The following is a 17,028-nucleotide window of genomic DNA, read 5'->3' as shown; positions in this document are numbered from 1 at the left end:
GTGAAAATACTAAATAAAGACGCTGACAGCCAAGGACCTTAGGGCAAAGAGAAACAAAATACAAGTCATTGGAGGGCCTGTTGGTCTAAAGAAACTTGTAATCATCATGCAAGGAAGCTATTACATGAATATTAAACCAAACTCCTGTTACATACCTTAAATTACAGGACAAAAGCTGAAACATAGTGGCTCCCACAAAACCATTCATTTGATACAAGGGAAGGGGACAAAAAGTACTCATTCTAGAGCAAAGTAACTGAAGCACAAGGAGAAGGCATCATATTATATATGCAACTTTGGACAGCACTAGACAACCCAAACCATTAAACCCTCCACTTTATCTTTGCCCAACTCTCAACTCGCTTGAAGCAGTTATGACCTTGATTTCCTTGGGTCATTTTTTCATTTTGGAGGAAACAAACAGGAATAGGAAAATTAAATCTCCTGTATGCTTTAAATTCAGGTTGAGGTTAAAAAAAAAAAATCTGTTCCTATCTGCAAGAACCTTTGCATGCACTCATATCTTCAGGTTTTTTTATGTCCCAGTCATCCTCAAAGCCACACAAAACACCGAGAGATGAGAATTCCTTTTGTCAGGAGATTTGTTCATGGGCATTACCACAGCAAGAGTTCTTGCTCCCAGAAACTGCATGCTGCCTCTAGCTATGGGAGTACATGTTTAATCACAGTACAAACTCATTCCTTGTCACAAATACGAACTGCAGCACTGGAGAGGATGGTTAAGACAAGAGATTCTTTTAACAAATAAGGTTGAGTTTGAAGCACTTCCCTCCTGAAAGAATGTTCACGTTGAAGTTTCCTCTAAAAACTGGCAGGACACTGCTGTGTTAGTGCTTTTCAGAGGAAACAGATGTAGACCCAGACTCAGCATAAATGTCACGCAAGTCCCCAGGCCTAACCAGCTTCTTCATGGTGGCTCTTTGGTCAGCATCCTCCTTTATGCCTTTCAAGCACTTCTCAAGGCACTCAGCTCTTTCTACTGATCAGGAGGTAGATGTAAGTAGAAAGCAGGGTACCTGGATGCAGCCTCCAATACTTCCAAGTGGTTTTCAGCTAGGGGTTAACTGGATAGTGGGGAAAATGGAAAACTACAGAGCATCATCAATATAAACTTGGGAAATAAGAGACGTTTTGTTAATTTCTCTACTCTGTGCTTGGATTAAGATATTCCATCATCATTATTATTTCCAGGATGGCTGCATGTCTGTCAGAATAAAAGAGCATACTGATCTCTCTGCAAAGACCCACAGTTTAAATACAAACCCATCAGGGATACAGCTAGACAACTTCCCCCTTTCTGAGTATTTTCCTTGGAACTCTTTGGTTGGAGACTGTGCATTGCATGGGGCTGAGAGGGCTATTACTCTTGGAAGCTATACTCCCAAATTCCTTCCTTTACTGGAAGATGTGAGGTTGATGATTTGCAACAAATAAATGTATTAAAGCCTCTTACCACTTGGCTATGTTCAAACAGCAGGCAAGCAACAAGTTTAAACCCATTTTTCAGGCCAGGAATCACAAATGAAAATGCCCATGACACTCAAATATATGTGTCTTCCCTCCACTCCACACTCTTCCCCAGTCTCTCTTGTAAAAAAAAAGCCAGACTTGTTCAAAGATTATAGCATAAACTGAAAAATTCAAAACAGCTGTTCTGGAAAGCAAAAAAACCATTAAGAGAGTAGAGCCATTGACATTAGAACTCTCCTGATAGACCTCTCATTCTATGCACAGCAGGTTTGTCTCCAGACAGAGGAGGAGGAGATTGGGATTCACCTCTGGTGCATCAACTGTACAGGGAAACCTTCATCACCACCCATAACCCCAGGGGCATTGGAGAAAACTGGGAAAAAGCAAGCTACTGTTATTTGCTTGCACATTGGCTGCACACACTACAACTGCACTCACAAGTTCAACCCTACCATTGGCATCAAGCAACAGATTGCTGTAGTTCTTGGAGACTGCATCCATTATGTAGGTAATTAAAGTTTTTTCACTGTCCCAGCTGCCTTCCTTAAGCTCTAACCTCAGGGGATTCCCACGTTGGGAAGCTTCACCCCCCACCAAGACAGCCCACAGGGTGAACTGTGCAACTTCTCTGTTTCCAGGTTCTCCTTGGGAGCCTTCAGACAACACAACACAAGCTGGATTAAACCAGTAAACTACTAGCAAAGCAATTCCACATTAGTGATTGTAATTCCCCCTGGGCCTTTGTCAATGGAACAGAGAGACCTACAAAACTGTCAGTCCTGACTATGATAGAGAAGCAGGCTCCATCATATGGAAAGGGAATAAAGCTTTAAGTATGTTGTGATCTCTGTAAGGGTCACAGGAAGACACAAATATGCAAGTATAGAAGGAACAGAAGCAGGCTTTCTTTTACATGCGATACATGAAAGTGTCTCATTTCTCTTGCGATTGAGCCCTCAAACTTTTAGTAGCTGATGTTGAGTCTGAAGTACACTGTACAGGAATTTCATTAATAGAGAAACAATGATTTTGGTAGGGATTTTGATTTCTCTGGGAGAAATCCCATTCACATAGCACAAGCAATTCCTCAACACTAAGCGGAAAAAAAAAATAGTGTCTGTGAGCAGTGTGTAGTTCTAGAATTTAGCTGTAGAGTTACCAGCGTTTTCCAGTTTAACCACTCCAAAAGGCTCCAAGCAAACTAGAATATCAGTGAGAGGGTAACAGTTATTCCCCACGAGGGCAGGGAACCAGCATGTAACAAAGACCAGATCACACCTGAAAAGCACTATAAATTCCATACTGCTACAACCATGTAGTCCACAGAGAGCTACTCACAGGACCGCTGACCCAGCCCCCAGTGAGGCATTCCTTATTCCTCTCCTCTGCTGAAGGAAAACCAAGACCTAGGCAGCAAGTCTTCATATAACAGGTATCTTGAGAGATGCTTCCTCTCCCTCTCACCACATACTACATCAAGACACTAAAATAAAAGCTAAAAGTCAAAAAGCTTTATCTGTTACACACCTCAGTTACACAGCAGGGGAAAACACCCACACAAATTCACATAGCAAAACATACCACACTAAGTTTTTGCTTCAAGGTGGAAAAATTAGCGATGTCCCTTGCAGTTCAAGTTAGACCTACTGAATAATTCACAATTTAGGCCTACCTCAACTAGTACAAAATGTAACTGAAGCCTCTAACTCGATGCCCTGTAATATCAACCAAAGGGCCCTGTCTGCACTTGCTGTGTATGGGAATTGTAACTGTAAGAGCTGTACTTGCTTCCAGTGGAAAGATGTCCCAGGCTAGATAGGAAGATCTAAGCCTGCAGCTTGCCTAAAAGCCACAGCCACACCTACTTTTGATGCCAGATTGTAAATTTTTATCAAGAACAAGTTTGCACTGGCAGATTTTCTTCCTTTTTTGTAAGAGTCTAGAAATTGCTGACAGACAATTCACAAGCAATAAAAAGCGGGCAACTGATCATCCTTGTCCTCACGTAACTGTTGCATGGAAAGGGGTCCTGCAGGCTTACTTTTGGCCAAGGGCTGTGCTTTGAACCCTCCAGTGCAAAGGGCAGGCAGGACAATTTTCCAAAAGCAGGAGATGGGAGTACTAGAAGGAAACCAGAAATGGCAAGATCCTTCTTAAAACTGTTTGGTGGCAGCAGAGTATCCAACTAAGGCAGAGTCAGCATTTTGTTGCCCTCATTACCCATGGACAAGCGGGGAAAATAAAGCCTTGTTCGCCCCCACAAAGATCAACAGTCATGGATGGCTCTGCTGTATCTTTGTAAGAGACTATACCACCATAAAAAACTCATTATAAAAAAAAAAAAACAAACCACAAACCTTTCATTCACACTTGCTGTGGGAGAGAACCTCAAGCAAGTAGGAGCTCAGCCTTATGGCATGGTTCACGCTGCAGAGAGCAATGTTACAACACCACTCTCATTTGAAGAGCAGATCCTTTTAGGACTGCCAGCAAAAGAATGGTGCAATCCCAACGGAAAGCATTACAGAAAACAGAACTATACAGATCTTTTGTACTAAATGTATGTGCTCATCTTCTGGCCCCCGCTCCTTTGGCTGGAGCAAAGCTCTTGCTTGGTTAATTAGTAACTGCAGCAGAATCACATTAACTTGTAACTCTTGAGGCCTCAATAATCACCAGGTTTCAGTTCATGGATTGACAGGCATCACACTTACTCTGCCTTCAAAGTACAATTCCTTGATGAGAAGGGCTGTTGCTTCATATTTAAACACTGAAATTATTATACCCAACAGTTTACAAGCAAAATGCTTCAATGACAAGAAGTCAGTCCCATTCACACAAGGTTTCTTAGCTTTGACGTTTCTGCTCAATCTTGGGTATTTTAAGATGAGTCTGTTACAAGACAAGTTGCTTTTCTAGTATTCTTTTGCTACTCCTTTCAAGCAGATATCATCACCATGAGGTAAAGAGCAAGACTGACTCATGTCTTTAAATCACAAAAAAACCCACAAACACCCATGTAAGAATCCTAATTTCCAACATGCCAGACAACCCAAAGAAACATCTCTTGTATTTACAGGTTGCATACCAAAACAACACAGTTGTCAAAGACAGACAGCCCATATGATGTCCCATAGACGGCACTGAAATGTGGCAAATCCTGAAAGTCATTCTTCTCTTCAATGAAAACTGGCTGCCTACCAAAATTCTGGAAGGCTCCCAGGCAATTTTAACACAAAACACAAGAACAATGGCTCAGAGGTCTCCAAGGACCCCTACTCATCACTCTCCAGAGTGCTACAGACAACTACTACAGACAGCCATAAACAGGGAAGAGAGCACTTTTGCTAAAAAGGAGGACAAAGAAGGAAGGAGTTAGTGCAGACAAGTTTGGAAAGAATCAAAGCCTCTTTGTTATTGGGGACCAGGAATGGAAAGATAAGCTGAGCCAGCCACTGTGTTAAGCACCTACGTTACATGCAACTCCAGTGGCAAGTCAAAAGAACATCCAGTTTCTTTTCAAGCATAAGGGATCTCTCTGCCATGTATCCTTCTGACGTTGCAACTTCATGTTTCAAGTTGGGGTGTCAAGTAGGGACCTGCTTTGTCCAAGTACACTTTGTGAAAGTCACAGTAGTTTCATGTCCTGGAGTCATAACATCAGTGGATTTTTTTGGTGTGGTTTGTGATTTTTTGTTGTTTTTATTTTTAAGAAGCTATGGGAAATCGTTTAGTAGACTTTAGTTTCTTTGCCTCAACTCATAACAGTATGTTTTGAAAAATGACAACTTCATTGCTCCATGTTTTACAAAAAGTCATTTAGAACTCCAAGGGGCTTCTCAGCTTACCTGTTCAGGCCATCCCTTCCTCCTCCCTACACTCACCTCTCTAAGACTTAGGCTGAGGTGACTAGGTTATCTCTTCTCCTTATAGTTCCTTAACCAGCTTTACCTCTCATGCCTTTCTCACAGATGCTTTGTATACCATAGTTTATTCCCAGCATAGCTTCTTCTGCCAGCAACTATTAGGCCATGCCAACTTGTAGGCCAAGGGAAAAGGTGGATTCCACCAGAAGGTTAATGACAGATTTATGCACCTCTCTTTCTCTGATTATATATTGTTGAAAAGCAAAACAAAACCCCATCACTAGATAGTCCTGGGATGACTCAGTGACCTTGGAAGGAGCCAGGCTGGATCAACCACTTGATCTGGGACTGTTAGCCATGTACTGCTGGCTGTAGCTCATTAGCACCAAGTATTTATACCCCTATTTGTAGTTGGTAGGCTGTATTTCAGGACCTTGTCAAATTAAGAAGAGTGCCAGGTCATGCTTACCAGGGTATGGTTCAGAGTACAGGAATAGTCTACGGTGAGGGCTAGTTTTACAAGCTCCATTAGTGAAATTGGGAGTGACTCAATACTAGAAGTACAATTGGTCTACCTAGATGGCAACTGCACCACAGCTCTGTGGAGCCACATAACCTAATGAAAAAGTGAGCTCTTGTTAAGTATTAATGGAACAAGCAAGGCAGGATGAGATAGACTCATTCAACACACTGCTCTGCTGCTCCTTTCATTCTAGGTCTACTTGATGGTGCCTAAGCAGCTGTAAAACTGACTTATAACTCTTAGTATCAAGCATACATCGCCAAGTTTTTAGAAGAGGTGAAGTAGTGAGACTTCAAATTCTCCAGGCCTTATAAGATTCCTGTGCACTATAATGCCTGTCCTCCAAGTGAGCAAGACAATATCTGACACTAGTCAACACCAGAAAGATGAGCAGGTCTTCTCTATAGTTTAATGGTACTGATGCTCCAAACTAAGTGACCAAGTAACACACACATGCCCTCCCATAGTCTCACTCACTATAATGATTCCTTCAATAAAGGGAGGGGACTGGGGTTCATAATGTGCATGAAGTATGAGGAGGGCAACTCCCTCATTTTCTCCATTACCAGTTAGAATGATAACACAGCCTGCCAGCACAAAACTTGCCTTTGGATGGCTTCATACAGAAGTCACAATCAGAAATGCAACCTTCAGATGCACCTCTTTGTGCCATCAGGACAGGAGACATCCCATTACTGCTGTTTGTCTATGTGCAAGATCCAAAGTTTTGGAGTTGCTTACACACAGAGAAAGAAATAGGCAACTAGGGCTATTTAATAAAGATAGTATCTTTAGTTCCAGAACTTCTTGAGTCACAGCCTGATGAGATTAGTGAGCTTCTATGGGGAACAAAATAAATTTGCTTTTTTCTAATACTTTCTCTAAGCAGCCACAGCCATTGTCAAACACTTATACTGCAGAAGATTCACTGTCATTGTTTTTACACCCTTAGAGTCAACTGAAGTTCACCAAGAAAGTGTTCTGCTCCTCAGAACCTCATTATTAGCAGAGAAATACTGAAACTCAAAAAAATCTCAGCCCTGAAAAAAAAAAAATACTACAATGGTTAAATTACCTGATCATCTCCTGCACTACTAAATTTGCTCAGAAGTTGATATTCTGCCTCTTCTCTCTATTCTACTCCAAAATTGGCTGTCAAATACTGCTGGCTGCCCAGACTGACCTGAAGTTTACATTTCTGCCTGTTACAGATAACCTTTACAGGCACAGAGAAAGCAGACAGGAACATGGTTCACTTGTGGTGGAATTCACTCCCATCAGCTTCAGTGCTAGCTTAGCAAACAATTGGGGGGGGGGGGGGGGGGAAGGAAACTTCTTGTCTTTCTTGAATGACAAGAGTTGCTAGCAATCAGTTAAAAAGCAAAGAATAACACCCAACGTAATCGTCAGATTCAAACCTTTACTTTTCAAGCCATTTAATTCACTTGCACCTCTCCCTGCCAGCCACCTGAACCACATTTCTTTCTACTCTCAGCAGCAGAACAGAGCCTCCAGCTGGGCTCCTCACCAAGGCCAGGCTGAACTGCTCTCCAGCAACAATCTCTTCCTCCGGGTCCGTAAAAAAGCCTCACAGTAGGGAGCCCAGGAAGAACTGGAGCTGTTCTCTGATGCGTTCCCCTCGACGCCTCCCCCTCAGCATACCAGCAGGAGTGCTGCCTGCAGTAACCCACATTTGCTCCTCTCCAGTGGAACGAGCACGCATCTCCCAGGAGCTCTGCAAGGCCAGCAAAGCTCTTGGCAGTGCAGTACCTGCGGGTGCTATACTGTCAGACAGCCAAGAAACAGTTGGTCATGAGGCAGCCCCCACCCCCACATGCAATTTTTGTTCAGGGAACAAATCTTCAGGCATATCATGCTAAATCTTCTGTAACTTGGTGGCAAATTCCCTCGCATCTACCACTCCCCTACTCTCTTCACACAAAGAAGTCTCCACGCTGGACCTCCCTCAACACCTTTCCCTTCATATTAATTTCCCTGAAAGGATGAGAGGTGGTGCCTTTTGTTAGCCAAGCAGCCTTGAAAACGATATTGTTTTCCAAGAAGGAATTTTACATGCCTTTGATAATCCCAGAAGGGATTTGTGTAGTTTCTTCCAGTTTCTCGTAATGCTGCAGTCACAGGCTCACACTGAGAAATGGCTCAGGAGACAGACAACCTGTTAGGTAAACTAGAAAGTGAGCATTCACATCCATGAAATAAAGGTTATTCACAGGAAGTCTGGACTCAGATTCAGCAGGATAGGAACCCATAAAATCTGAAAGGGATCAGAAAAGACGACACCTACAAGCCTGGGTTAGAGCTGTACCAGAAAGGTAAGTGACTTAGTAACAGGAAAAGAAACCTCAGACCCATAAGAATAATGCAGAACTTTGGATCCTTGGGCTACCAATCACGTACTGTCCTACCTGCTTCCAAAAAGAGGATCTATGTGCTCAAAAAAGGAGTAATTAGAGCTAGGTATTCTTCTCTGCTCCCTCAAAAGTAAGGAAGGGGTTTATGTTTCGGGTTGCTGGGGCTTGGTTTTCTTTAGAGGGGGAAAAGGAACTAGAAAAAAAAAAATGGACAAAGTTTTTCTCCAGGACCTACATCCACACTAAATACAGCCACCAAATGTACACACTATTAAAAACAGACAATACAAACCCAACAGAACCTGCAGAGAAGATCATCTGAACATTTTTAGGAAAGAAAAATCTTTCAAGGTCCAGTTGACAATGATTTTAATGAGGAACCTAGTTCTCAAGGCTGCCATGCAGTTCAGAAAACAAGAGCTCAGAACGGCTACACACAGTTCCTGTGACTTCTTTGTAACAGGTTATTAACTCTGATCTTTAATATAATAGTGGAGACAGATAAAAATAAAATCAAAACATATGATTGAAAGTTTCCAGATAAGGACTCCAACCGAGAAACTGCTGCCCTCCAAAGCTGTCCACACCACCAGGAAAGCAGCCGTACAATGGCATGTAGAAAATGGGCCAATCTTAAAATATTAGTATTACAACATGAGGCTTTTCAAGCTGAATTCTTGTAGCTCTGGCAGGCAGAGAGCTAGAAATAGAATGCTCTAGATTTAGGATCACACATGCAGAGATCTGCCTGTGAAAAACACCAAGATCAAGTGCCAGAGAGCATCTGAGCAGAGACCTAGGAAAACTGTCAAAAAGGAGAGGGGAAAAAAAAAAAAAGCAAGCCCACACACTTGTCAACAAGGAGATCAGTGGAAATGGTTCACTAGCTTCTTTCCAAAAATTACTTTGCCACTCATTCACTCCCTGCTGCAGCTTACGAACCAGGACACAAATCAATCCTGAAACAGGTAATGCCTTGCTCCCCTTTACAGCAATGGCCAACATCAGATTAGCAGGGAGTGGACTTATTTCAAATAAGAATCAATCTGCACTGAGCAAGGTCAGGCAGGTCATTTCCTAGGCCAGTATAAAAGGTACCTTATACTTCCTTGAATTAAATTTGAATGATTGAATTCAAGTATGTTCAACACTGAGTCTGCTCAACTTGTAGATTTGATGGTGCTGGTAGAGGTTTGAGGTCTGTTGATGGCAATAGAAAATTGCCCCTCTTACAAATTAATAAATAAATAGCTTTTGAAAGTAAACAATGCTTTTTAGAAGAGAGTGCTTTTGCAGATTGCTTCAGAAATCACGTTTATTCACACTTTAAGAGATCAGAGCAACAAGAGAGTGGGAATGTGCTGCAGCTCTCTTAAAACTAAGCTTCTTGCCTGGCAGCATAGAAGTGAAACAGATACTTATTTTGCAGTTGTGAGCAAAGAACGTTAATAATAGGCCCACCACCAAATCCTCCAGCTGTTCAGCCTAAGCACCAGAACAAGTACAGAACTACTCGCTTCATCTTCCCCAACAGCGTAAGGACATACATCCCACCACACTTGGCTTTTAAACTCCTCCTCCTAAGCCTTCATTCTGTGTTTAGGTTAAGTGTATTTTGCTCCTGCCCAAAAAGAGAGCTTCAAAACCTCACCTACCCAACTAATTACCAAATTTCTTTAAAAAAAACCAAGCCTCTCTCCTTAAACTGATTAAAGGATTCAACTGACAGCACTATCACACAAGCTGCCCGTTGCACCAAATGGTGGTAGCAGGGACCTGAGGGGAAAAAAAAAAAAAAAAAACCAAAACGTACACATGAGTTTTGAAGTAAGCCTACTGCAGCAGAAGGTCAGTGTGGTGGGAAGGGAATGACTAAAAACTGTAACCTTATTTATTTTCAGCACTCTACCAGAGAGTAACACGCAATTTGATTCTCACCCTTAATTTGTACATTCTCACGGGAATTTGGCAAGGTTGCTCTGAAGAAGAAAGTTTGAAGAACTCTTGCAAAAGACACCACGCTATGCCAGATCAAGCAAGCTATCAGTTATTTACATTCATTTCAAAGGACACAAAGGAAGCCATTTCTTTCCACCATATCTGCACTTTTAACGACAAACCAGTTAGGACAGAGCTGGTCCTAACACGGGGGCTTGTCAATACAGACCAACCAGCATACCTATTCTAGAACAAACATTTAAGAATTATCAAACTACCCTGAATTAATTCACAACTACAGAGAGCATTCCAGGACACAGCAATCTCAGGAGGGAACACACATGTTAGGCAGTCATCCTAAACCTGTGCTACTGGGACGCTTCCCAGTGCGGGCAAGGGAAGTTCTCTGGCTACCAGGAAAAGCAATCTCTGGTCTGCATCTTCCAAGGCACCCAGGTGAATTTTTAAGAAGCCTATTTTAAGCACAAGTTTTAGGAACTGTAAGAAGGCATACTTGGCTTAGCCACACGTGCAGGATTAAAATGTGCACCTAATTCTCCCAGTTATTTAATAAAAGGACTCCTATATTAACACACAGGAGTGCGTTTCATCTCTTTCAGACAGGGGAAATAAAGCAATCAACATAGCATTCATTTCTTCAGACACACTGCTACAAACAAAACTAGAAAAAAATAAAGTCGCCCTGCAGGTTAAGAACCCCATCATGCTGTCTGGAGTCCAAATAATGGGGCAGGGAAGAAGAACCCTACACCTGCACATGAAGCAAAATCCTTCTTAACCAGCCAACAGTTAAGTGACATAATGGAGTTTCCCAGATGCGAGCTGCAGATCCCACAGAAACCACAGCCAAGGGAGGCTCGCCCTCCTCTCTCCTTCAACAGCTCCAAACCCAAGTAATATTTCCCCATCACTACATACAGGCAGAAAGAAACAAACAAAACCACTGTTGCCCTGGTCAGTAAAAAGCAGGAGCATGTTCACCTTTTAGCTGTGAAGATGAAATAAAAAGATGAGGAAACCAACAGGGTAACCCTCCAAATCCCCAAAATTAAGTTAAGCAAAAGGAAAGAAATCAAACACCATGCTGTCAAAGCTCAGAGAGCAGACAAAACAGCACCTGTAGTTTAAGTGGTAATTTAAATTTATTACCTATAAAGACCATTCACTAATTTGCAAAGTTCTTTTCAAGGTAGCTTTTACAGTTGATAAAAGGTGAACTCAGATATTCCCCATTAACCTAACTGTGGGGTCAGCACAGCTGTAAAGATCTCTTCTTTCAGCCAGATCATCTCTCAGGGACTGAGCTGCTCGGCGGTACTTTGATCAGATCTCCCTGGGTACAAACAGCTCCGTGGCACTCCAACGGCCTTCAGTTTTCCAGCACAGGAGTCCACACATTCGATCTGTTTGAAATTTCACTTAACTGTTTCTCTGAAAACACCTTCCGGCACAGGCCACGTAGCATTATTATTCAGCTTGCTGAGAGAAACAGATACAAAAGGAAAACAAAAAAGTTTCTGCCTTTCCCATAAGGAAAAGCTTCTAACAGGAGTTAAGATGTGTTTGTCAGGTCAATACCTCCTACAATTAAGATGGGTCTGGAAAGCCTCAGTCCCATTCTGATGCAACTAACAAAAACACGCTATATCGGAAAGGTAGAAAGGGTCACGTCTTTGCTGAGCTTGTGGTTCTGGGGGCAGAGAGAAGCCTAAGAAAAAAGACCTGTAATGCTGAAGTGCAGCACTGACAGGTGCTTTCAAATATATTAAGACCCTGAAACCATTTATGAGTTACAAGATCAAAGTGTCAACCAAAATAACTGGAACACGAGCACAGAGCTGAGGTCGGCCGGCTGAGCCTATGAATGGAGCTAAAACGCCTTGTTTATCTCAGCACGTGTGCGCGCACTAAGCCTGAAAGATACCGAGCAGCCCACCCGCTCCTCGCTGTCAGGCCAGCTGAAAAAGCACGGAGAAGACACAGCCAAGCGATGGGTGCGGATTCCCGTCAGCGGTTCTCACTATAACGGGCAGATGAGTGGAAAAAGCAAGAAAGAAAACAACCTTGCTTGGCCCCATGCCCACACACACATCCCAGTGCAGTGGGGAAAAGAGGCCGGGGGCACATACCAGCCACGCATCAGCTTTCTGGCCCAGGAAATGCGCAGATCTGGCAGATGCCGAAATCGTGGTCATTCTCTGTCCTGAATGCACCTTCCCAAATCCCTCCGTGAGCAGGGACCCTAGAGGCCTCTCTGCAGAGTTCCCTCGCCTCAAGAAGGCGGATGCTGACCACCACCAAGCAGCACCTCCCACCCCCGCCACAGGCACAAGCCCACCTTTCTTGAACTCCTCCAGCATGGCATCGAGCTTGGTGTCATTGAAGACAAAGTGCAGTGGATGGTTGTAGAAGCGGGTGATGGTCTTGAGTGGAGTGCAGTCATCAGGGTCCACAAAAGCCAGGTCCTTAACGAAGAGAAGGTCCACAATGTTGGAGCGGTCACCCTCAAAAACAGGGATGCGGGTATAACCACTCTCCATGATCTCAGACATGGTGTTGAAGTCGAGCACAGCCTCGGCAGCGATCATGAAGCAGTCTCGGAGGGGAGTCATCACGTCCTCCACAGTCTTGGTGCGCAGCTCCAGGGCTCCTTGGATAATGTTGAGTTCCTCCTTGACCAGATCATTATAAGGGTCGGTGACACGCAGCATCTCCAACAACTTCTCACGGTTATAGACCGTGCCGATCTCCTGGCCCAGGACACAGTCCAGCAGCTTGCTGACAGGGTAGGAGGCCGGGAAGGTCATCATCATGAAAAACTTGGTGAGGAAGATGGTGTTGGCGCCCACGGCCAGGCCGTGCCGAGAGCAAATGGCCTGCGGCACGATCTCGCCGAAGATGACGATACCGATGGTGGAGACCACCACGGCCACCAGCCCGGAGCCGGCGATATCGTCCAGCAGAATGGTAAGCGTGGTGTTGACCAGGACGTTGCCCAGCAGCAGGGAGCAGAGCAGGTAGTTGCCCTGGCGGCGCACAGGCTCGATGCGCTTGGCGTAGTTTTTCTCCTTGTCCGTGCCGCAGTTCTGAACGATGCGCAGCTCCATGGGGTCCAGGGCCATGAGGCCCAAGTTGAGGCCGCTGAACATGCCCGAGAGGCAGAGGAGGAGCGAGATGAAGATGACCTGCAGCCAGAAGGGCAGCAGGAACTTCTTCTCCTCGCCCACAATCATCTTGGTGTCCTCGCCGTCATGGTAGATCCAGGTGGTCTCGCCCCAGGGCGGGGGCCCGGCCGGCCCCTCGGCACCCGCCAGCCCCCCGGCGGCCCCGGGCCCCAGGGCGGCGGCGGCGGGGGCCGAGACGGAGGTGCACAGGTAGTAGGACTTGCTCTTCTCGGTCTTGCGCAGGGGCTTGATCTCGATCTCGATGATGCCCGAGGTGCGGCGGTTGAGCACGATGTGCGGCAGGATGATGATGTCCGAGGTGCGGATGCCGCAGCGCTGCGGGGCGCCGCCGCCGCCGCCCGCCGCCCCGCCGCCGCCCCCGCCGCGCCCCGCCGCCCCCGCCGCCGCCGCCCGCCCGCCCCGCCGCCGCTCGTGCTCCGTGAAGGCGATGCGCGACCAGGTCTCGTTGTTGATGTTCTGCCCGTAGACCCGCAGCTTCACCCGCGTCCGCTCGCTCACCCGCAGCGCGCCCCCCTCCATGAAGGAGACGTCGTCCGTGTCCTCCAGCCGCAGGCCGATGATCACCGTCTCCTCCGCCGCCGCCGCTGCCGAGGGGGGGACGACGGCGGCGGCGGCGGGCGGCGCGGCGGCGGCGGCAGCCGGGGGCCGCCGGCCCAGGCAGCCGCCGAGCAGCAGCAGCAGCACCACCCGCGCCCCCCGGCCGCCCCCCGCCATGTTCCCACCGGGCAGCGCGGCCATCTTTAGTCAGGGCTCGGCGCCGCCGCGGCCCCGCATCGCCGCGCGGCGCCTGCGGCGTGCCCCGGCTCCCCCGGCGGTGGCGGCGGCGGCGGCGGGCGCGGCGGCGGGCGAGGCGGCGGGCACAGCTGCCCGCGGGACCCGACAGGCGGCGACTGCCGGGCCGGGCCGAGCCGAGCGCCGCCTCAAGCCGCTGCCCTCCCCGCCCCTCCCCGCCCGCCTGGCCGGGGCGGGCCCGGCGCCGCGCGCCGCCAATCAGCGCCCGCCCCCTCCCCGCCGATGGCGGCCCGGCCCCGCCCCGCCGCCCGCCACCGCCTCCCCAGCCCGGGGGCGCGTGACTCCGGTGTGTACGCCAGGCGGGCGGGGGCGGGGCCGGCCGCGCGGCCACCGCCAATGGCGACGGCGCTCGCGGCCGGCGGGGCGGAGCCTCGGAGGGGCGCGACCAATGGAGGCGCGGGGCGGCCGGCGGCGGCGCGTGCGGCTCTCGGCGGGGCGGCTCGTGAGCCCCCGCGCCGCGGGCCGGGCCGGGCCGGGACACCCGCCGCCGCTGCACACCGACCCGCCGCGCCGCTCGCCTCCCGCAGCGGCCCCGGTGCGTCGCCCCGCGTCCGTCCCACCCCTCCCGTCCGCCCTCCTGCCGCACCGGTCGGCAGTCGCGCAGCGCCCCCTGGCGGCGGGTACGACCTCCGTGATCCGGCAGCGGGGCCGGGGAGCTCCTCGGGGCTGCCCCGTGCTCGGACCCGCGTCCTCGCCACCGGGTCTGCTGGAGGCCAGGGGCGGCGGCTCTCCTGGCACCAGCCCTGCCCGCTCCCCGCTCCGCCCCGAGCCGCCGCCGGTGCGGTACGGTGGGTACAGTGCAACGATTAAAGATTCGGCCGTCGCACTCCGGCCCTCGGGCACCGGCATTTCTTCGGTTTTGTCGTTTCTGCGAGTGAAATTAAACACTAAATATTAAACATTAAATACGGACGAGCCACGCTCTTCTCTCTCTCTCTCTCTGCCTTTTGCTCAGCCGCCCGGGGCACCTCTAGCCTCGCCGAATGACACAAACCCCACGCCGAGACTCGGGACTCGAGTGGGGGGTCGAGACTGTGGGGCTGGGGCTTTGGAGCTCCCACCGGGGACATTCAAAGCACCCCCAGGACATTCCACTGGTCCTTAGTGCGTGGATGCACCAAGGTCTGACTGGCTCCAGTTCAGGAAAAGACCTATATTTTTAGGCGTGTGCTTATGTCCCACCAAGAGTGGGGCTGTTTCTGAGCCCTCAGCTGCTGTGCTGCAATCCCATCTGGGGCAAGAAACACCCCATGGCCCCACCATCATCACGCCTCTTTCCATTAGTGATGAGAGACAGACAGTGCTGGGCAGTTTAGCATCCCAGACAGCCAGAGATGACGTCGTGGGAGCATCCAGTATGGCTCGTGGTGGCTGAGATCGCGTTTTGGGTTGAGGGTGACCCTTTAGGGGAGGTAAAACAGCCTCCCCTCCATTTAAGTGCCTGGAAAATGGAAGAGTAGGGGATTGCACAGGACAACCCAACATGGCAGGGAGAAGCGCACAGAGCTCTGGGGCCTGTAGCCACAAATCTTTCCTGACCCCAGACCTCATTCAGGTCACCCTGGGGGAGTCCTGCAGGTCTGCTCCCCCAGGGAGGTGACAAAGGCCCCTGAGCCATGATGACTCTCTGCTAATAACCACAGTGAGGTTAGACTCGGGAATCACTTCCCCTGCACCTTGGAGTGAATCAGAGCACCACAACTTTCAGCTCTTGCCCTCACAGCACTCTCCCTTCCTGCAGACAGGGGACACCAATGCTGCAGAGCTTCACACTGGGAGAAGGGAACTTGGCCCATCTCTACAATCACCAAAACACCCAGACCGGGGTGTTTGTTTCGGGGTTCCTCACATGGGACGAGGCTGCAGGACCTCTTCTTTTCACAGCTTGGGGGCTAAAAGCCCCCAGACTGTGCACGCATAACCAAAGCCAGGCAGACAAGACACCCCCACATCCACAGCCTGGTGAGGACCCCTACTCTAGTGCTCTAAATCCAAGTCAAGTCCTCTTAGCTGCTTCCTCTCAGAAATGCTGAGAATTTTTTTAAAAAATAGTGCTATGCAAATGCAGTGGCATTTAGCTGTGGCCTTTTTCTGTATGCATGTGAAAGGGGGGACCCGGCTGTGGGTGACACTCTCCCCAGGCAATCTGCAAGGCCACGGCAGGGACTCATGCCTTTTTAATGAAGGGTTTGCAGATAGGACCCCTGCTCCATCTGCTCTTCCGTTCACACTGGGAAGGCTCTCTTTGATATCAGGAGATAATTGCCGCAAACCTCCCATAATGGGCTGTTCGGGGACTTTGAGAAAGTCTTTGTAAGTAATTGAGGAAGAGGGCTATGCAGAGGCAGGGGATTAAACAGAATCTTGGCTGTGTTTTCAGCAGGTGCTTCCCAAGATCCCATCACTGATGTCCTTCCATACCATTTCAGAGCTCCTCTCACCTGCTGGGTCACAGCTGCCCCTGAGGCTGGTCTGCCAAGGACCCCTACCTGATGCCAGCTAATACATGCCCCTTTGATTCCAGATAACACCAAGGATTATTTTTTTAAATCATGCTATAGCTCTAAACTCAACAATTTACAAATTTTTGTACGCCCACTAGATCAGATTCATAGTCTCATCCAAAACCAAAAGGACAGGCTGGTAAGGTGATATTACGGGAAACCATATTTCTGGGCATTATTTATATGTTTAATCTCTAAATTGTGTGTTAATCACTCCTCTATTTTGCTGATGACAGAGGGCAGGTTAAACATTCTGGGCTGACATGTCTGTTTCTGGATTTTCTGTCACTGTGTGACAGCTGGGCATTACCTGACCGTTCATTCTTTTTATTCCAG

General features: G+C 48.1%; 1 protein-coding gene across 1 annotated transcript in view; it reads right to left on the bottom strand.

Annotated features, from left to right (window-relative positions):
* CNNM2 (cyclin and CBS domain divalent metal cation transport mediator 2) overlaps positions 1-14,134 on the bottom strand; it is a 124,521-nt gene extending 110,387 nt beyond the window's left edge. The window contains exon 1 of the mRNA XM_074907644.1: positions 12,550-14,134. Within this exon, the coding sequence (XP_074763745.1) occupies positions 12,550-14,134 (1,585 nt within the window). The remainder of the gene's footprint in view (positions 1-12,549) is intronic.
* Between the last annotated feature and the right edge of the window lie 2,894 nt (positions 14,135-17,028).

The sequence above is a fragment of the Athene noctua genome, chromosome 5 (assembly GCF_965140245.1).
Source record: "Athene noctua chromosome 5, bAthNoc1.hap1.1, whole genome shotgun sequence".
Lineage (NCBI taxonomy): Eukaryota > Metazoa > Chordata > Aves > Strigiformes > Strigidae > Athene > Athene noctua.
Note: the sequence above shows the minus strand (reverse complement) of the source record. Positions and strands in the feature narration are given on the sequence as shown.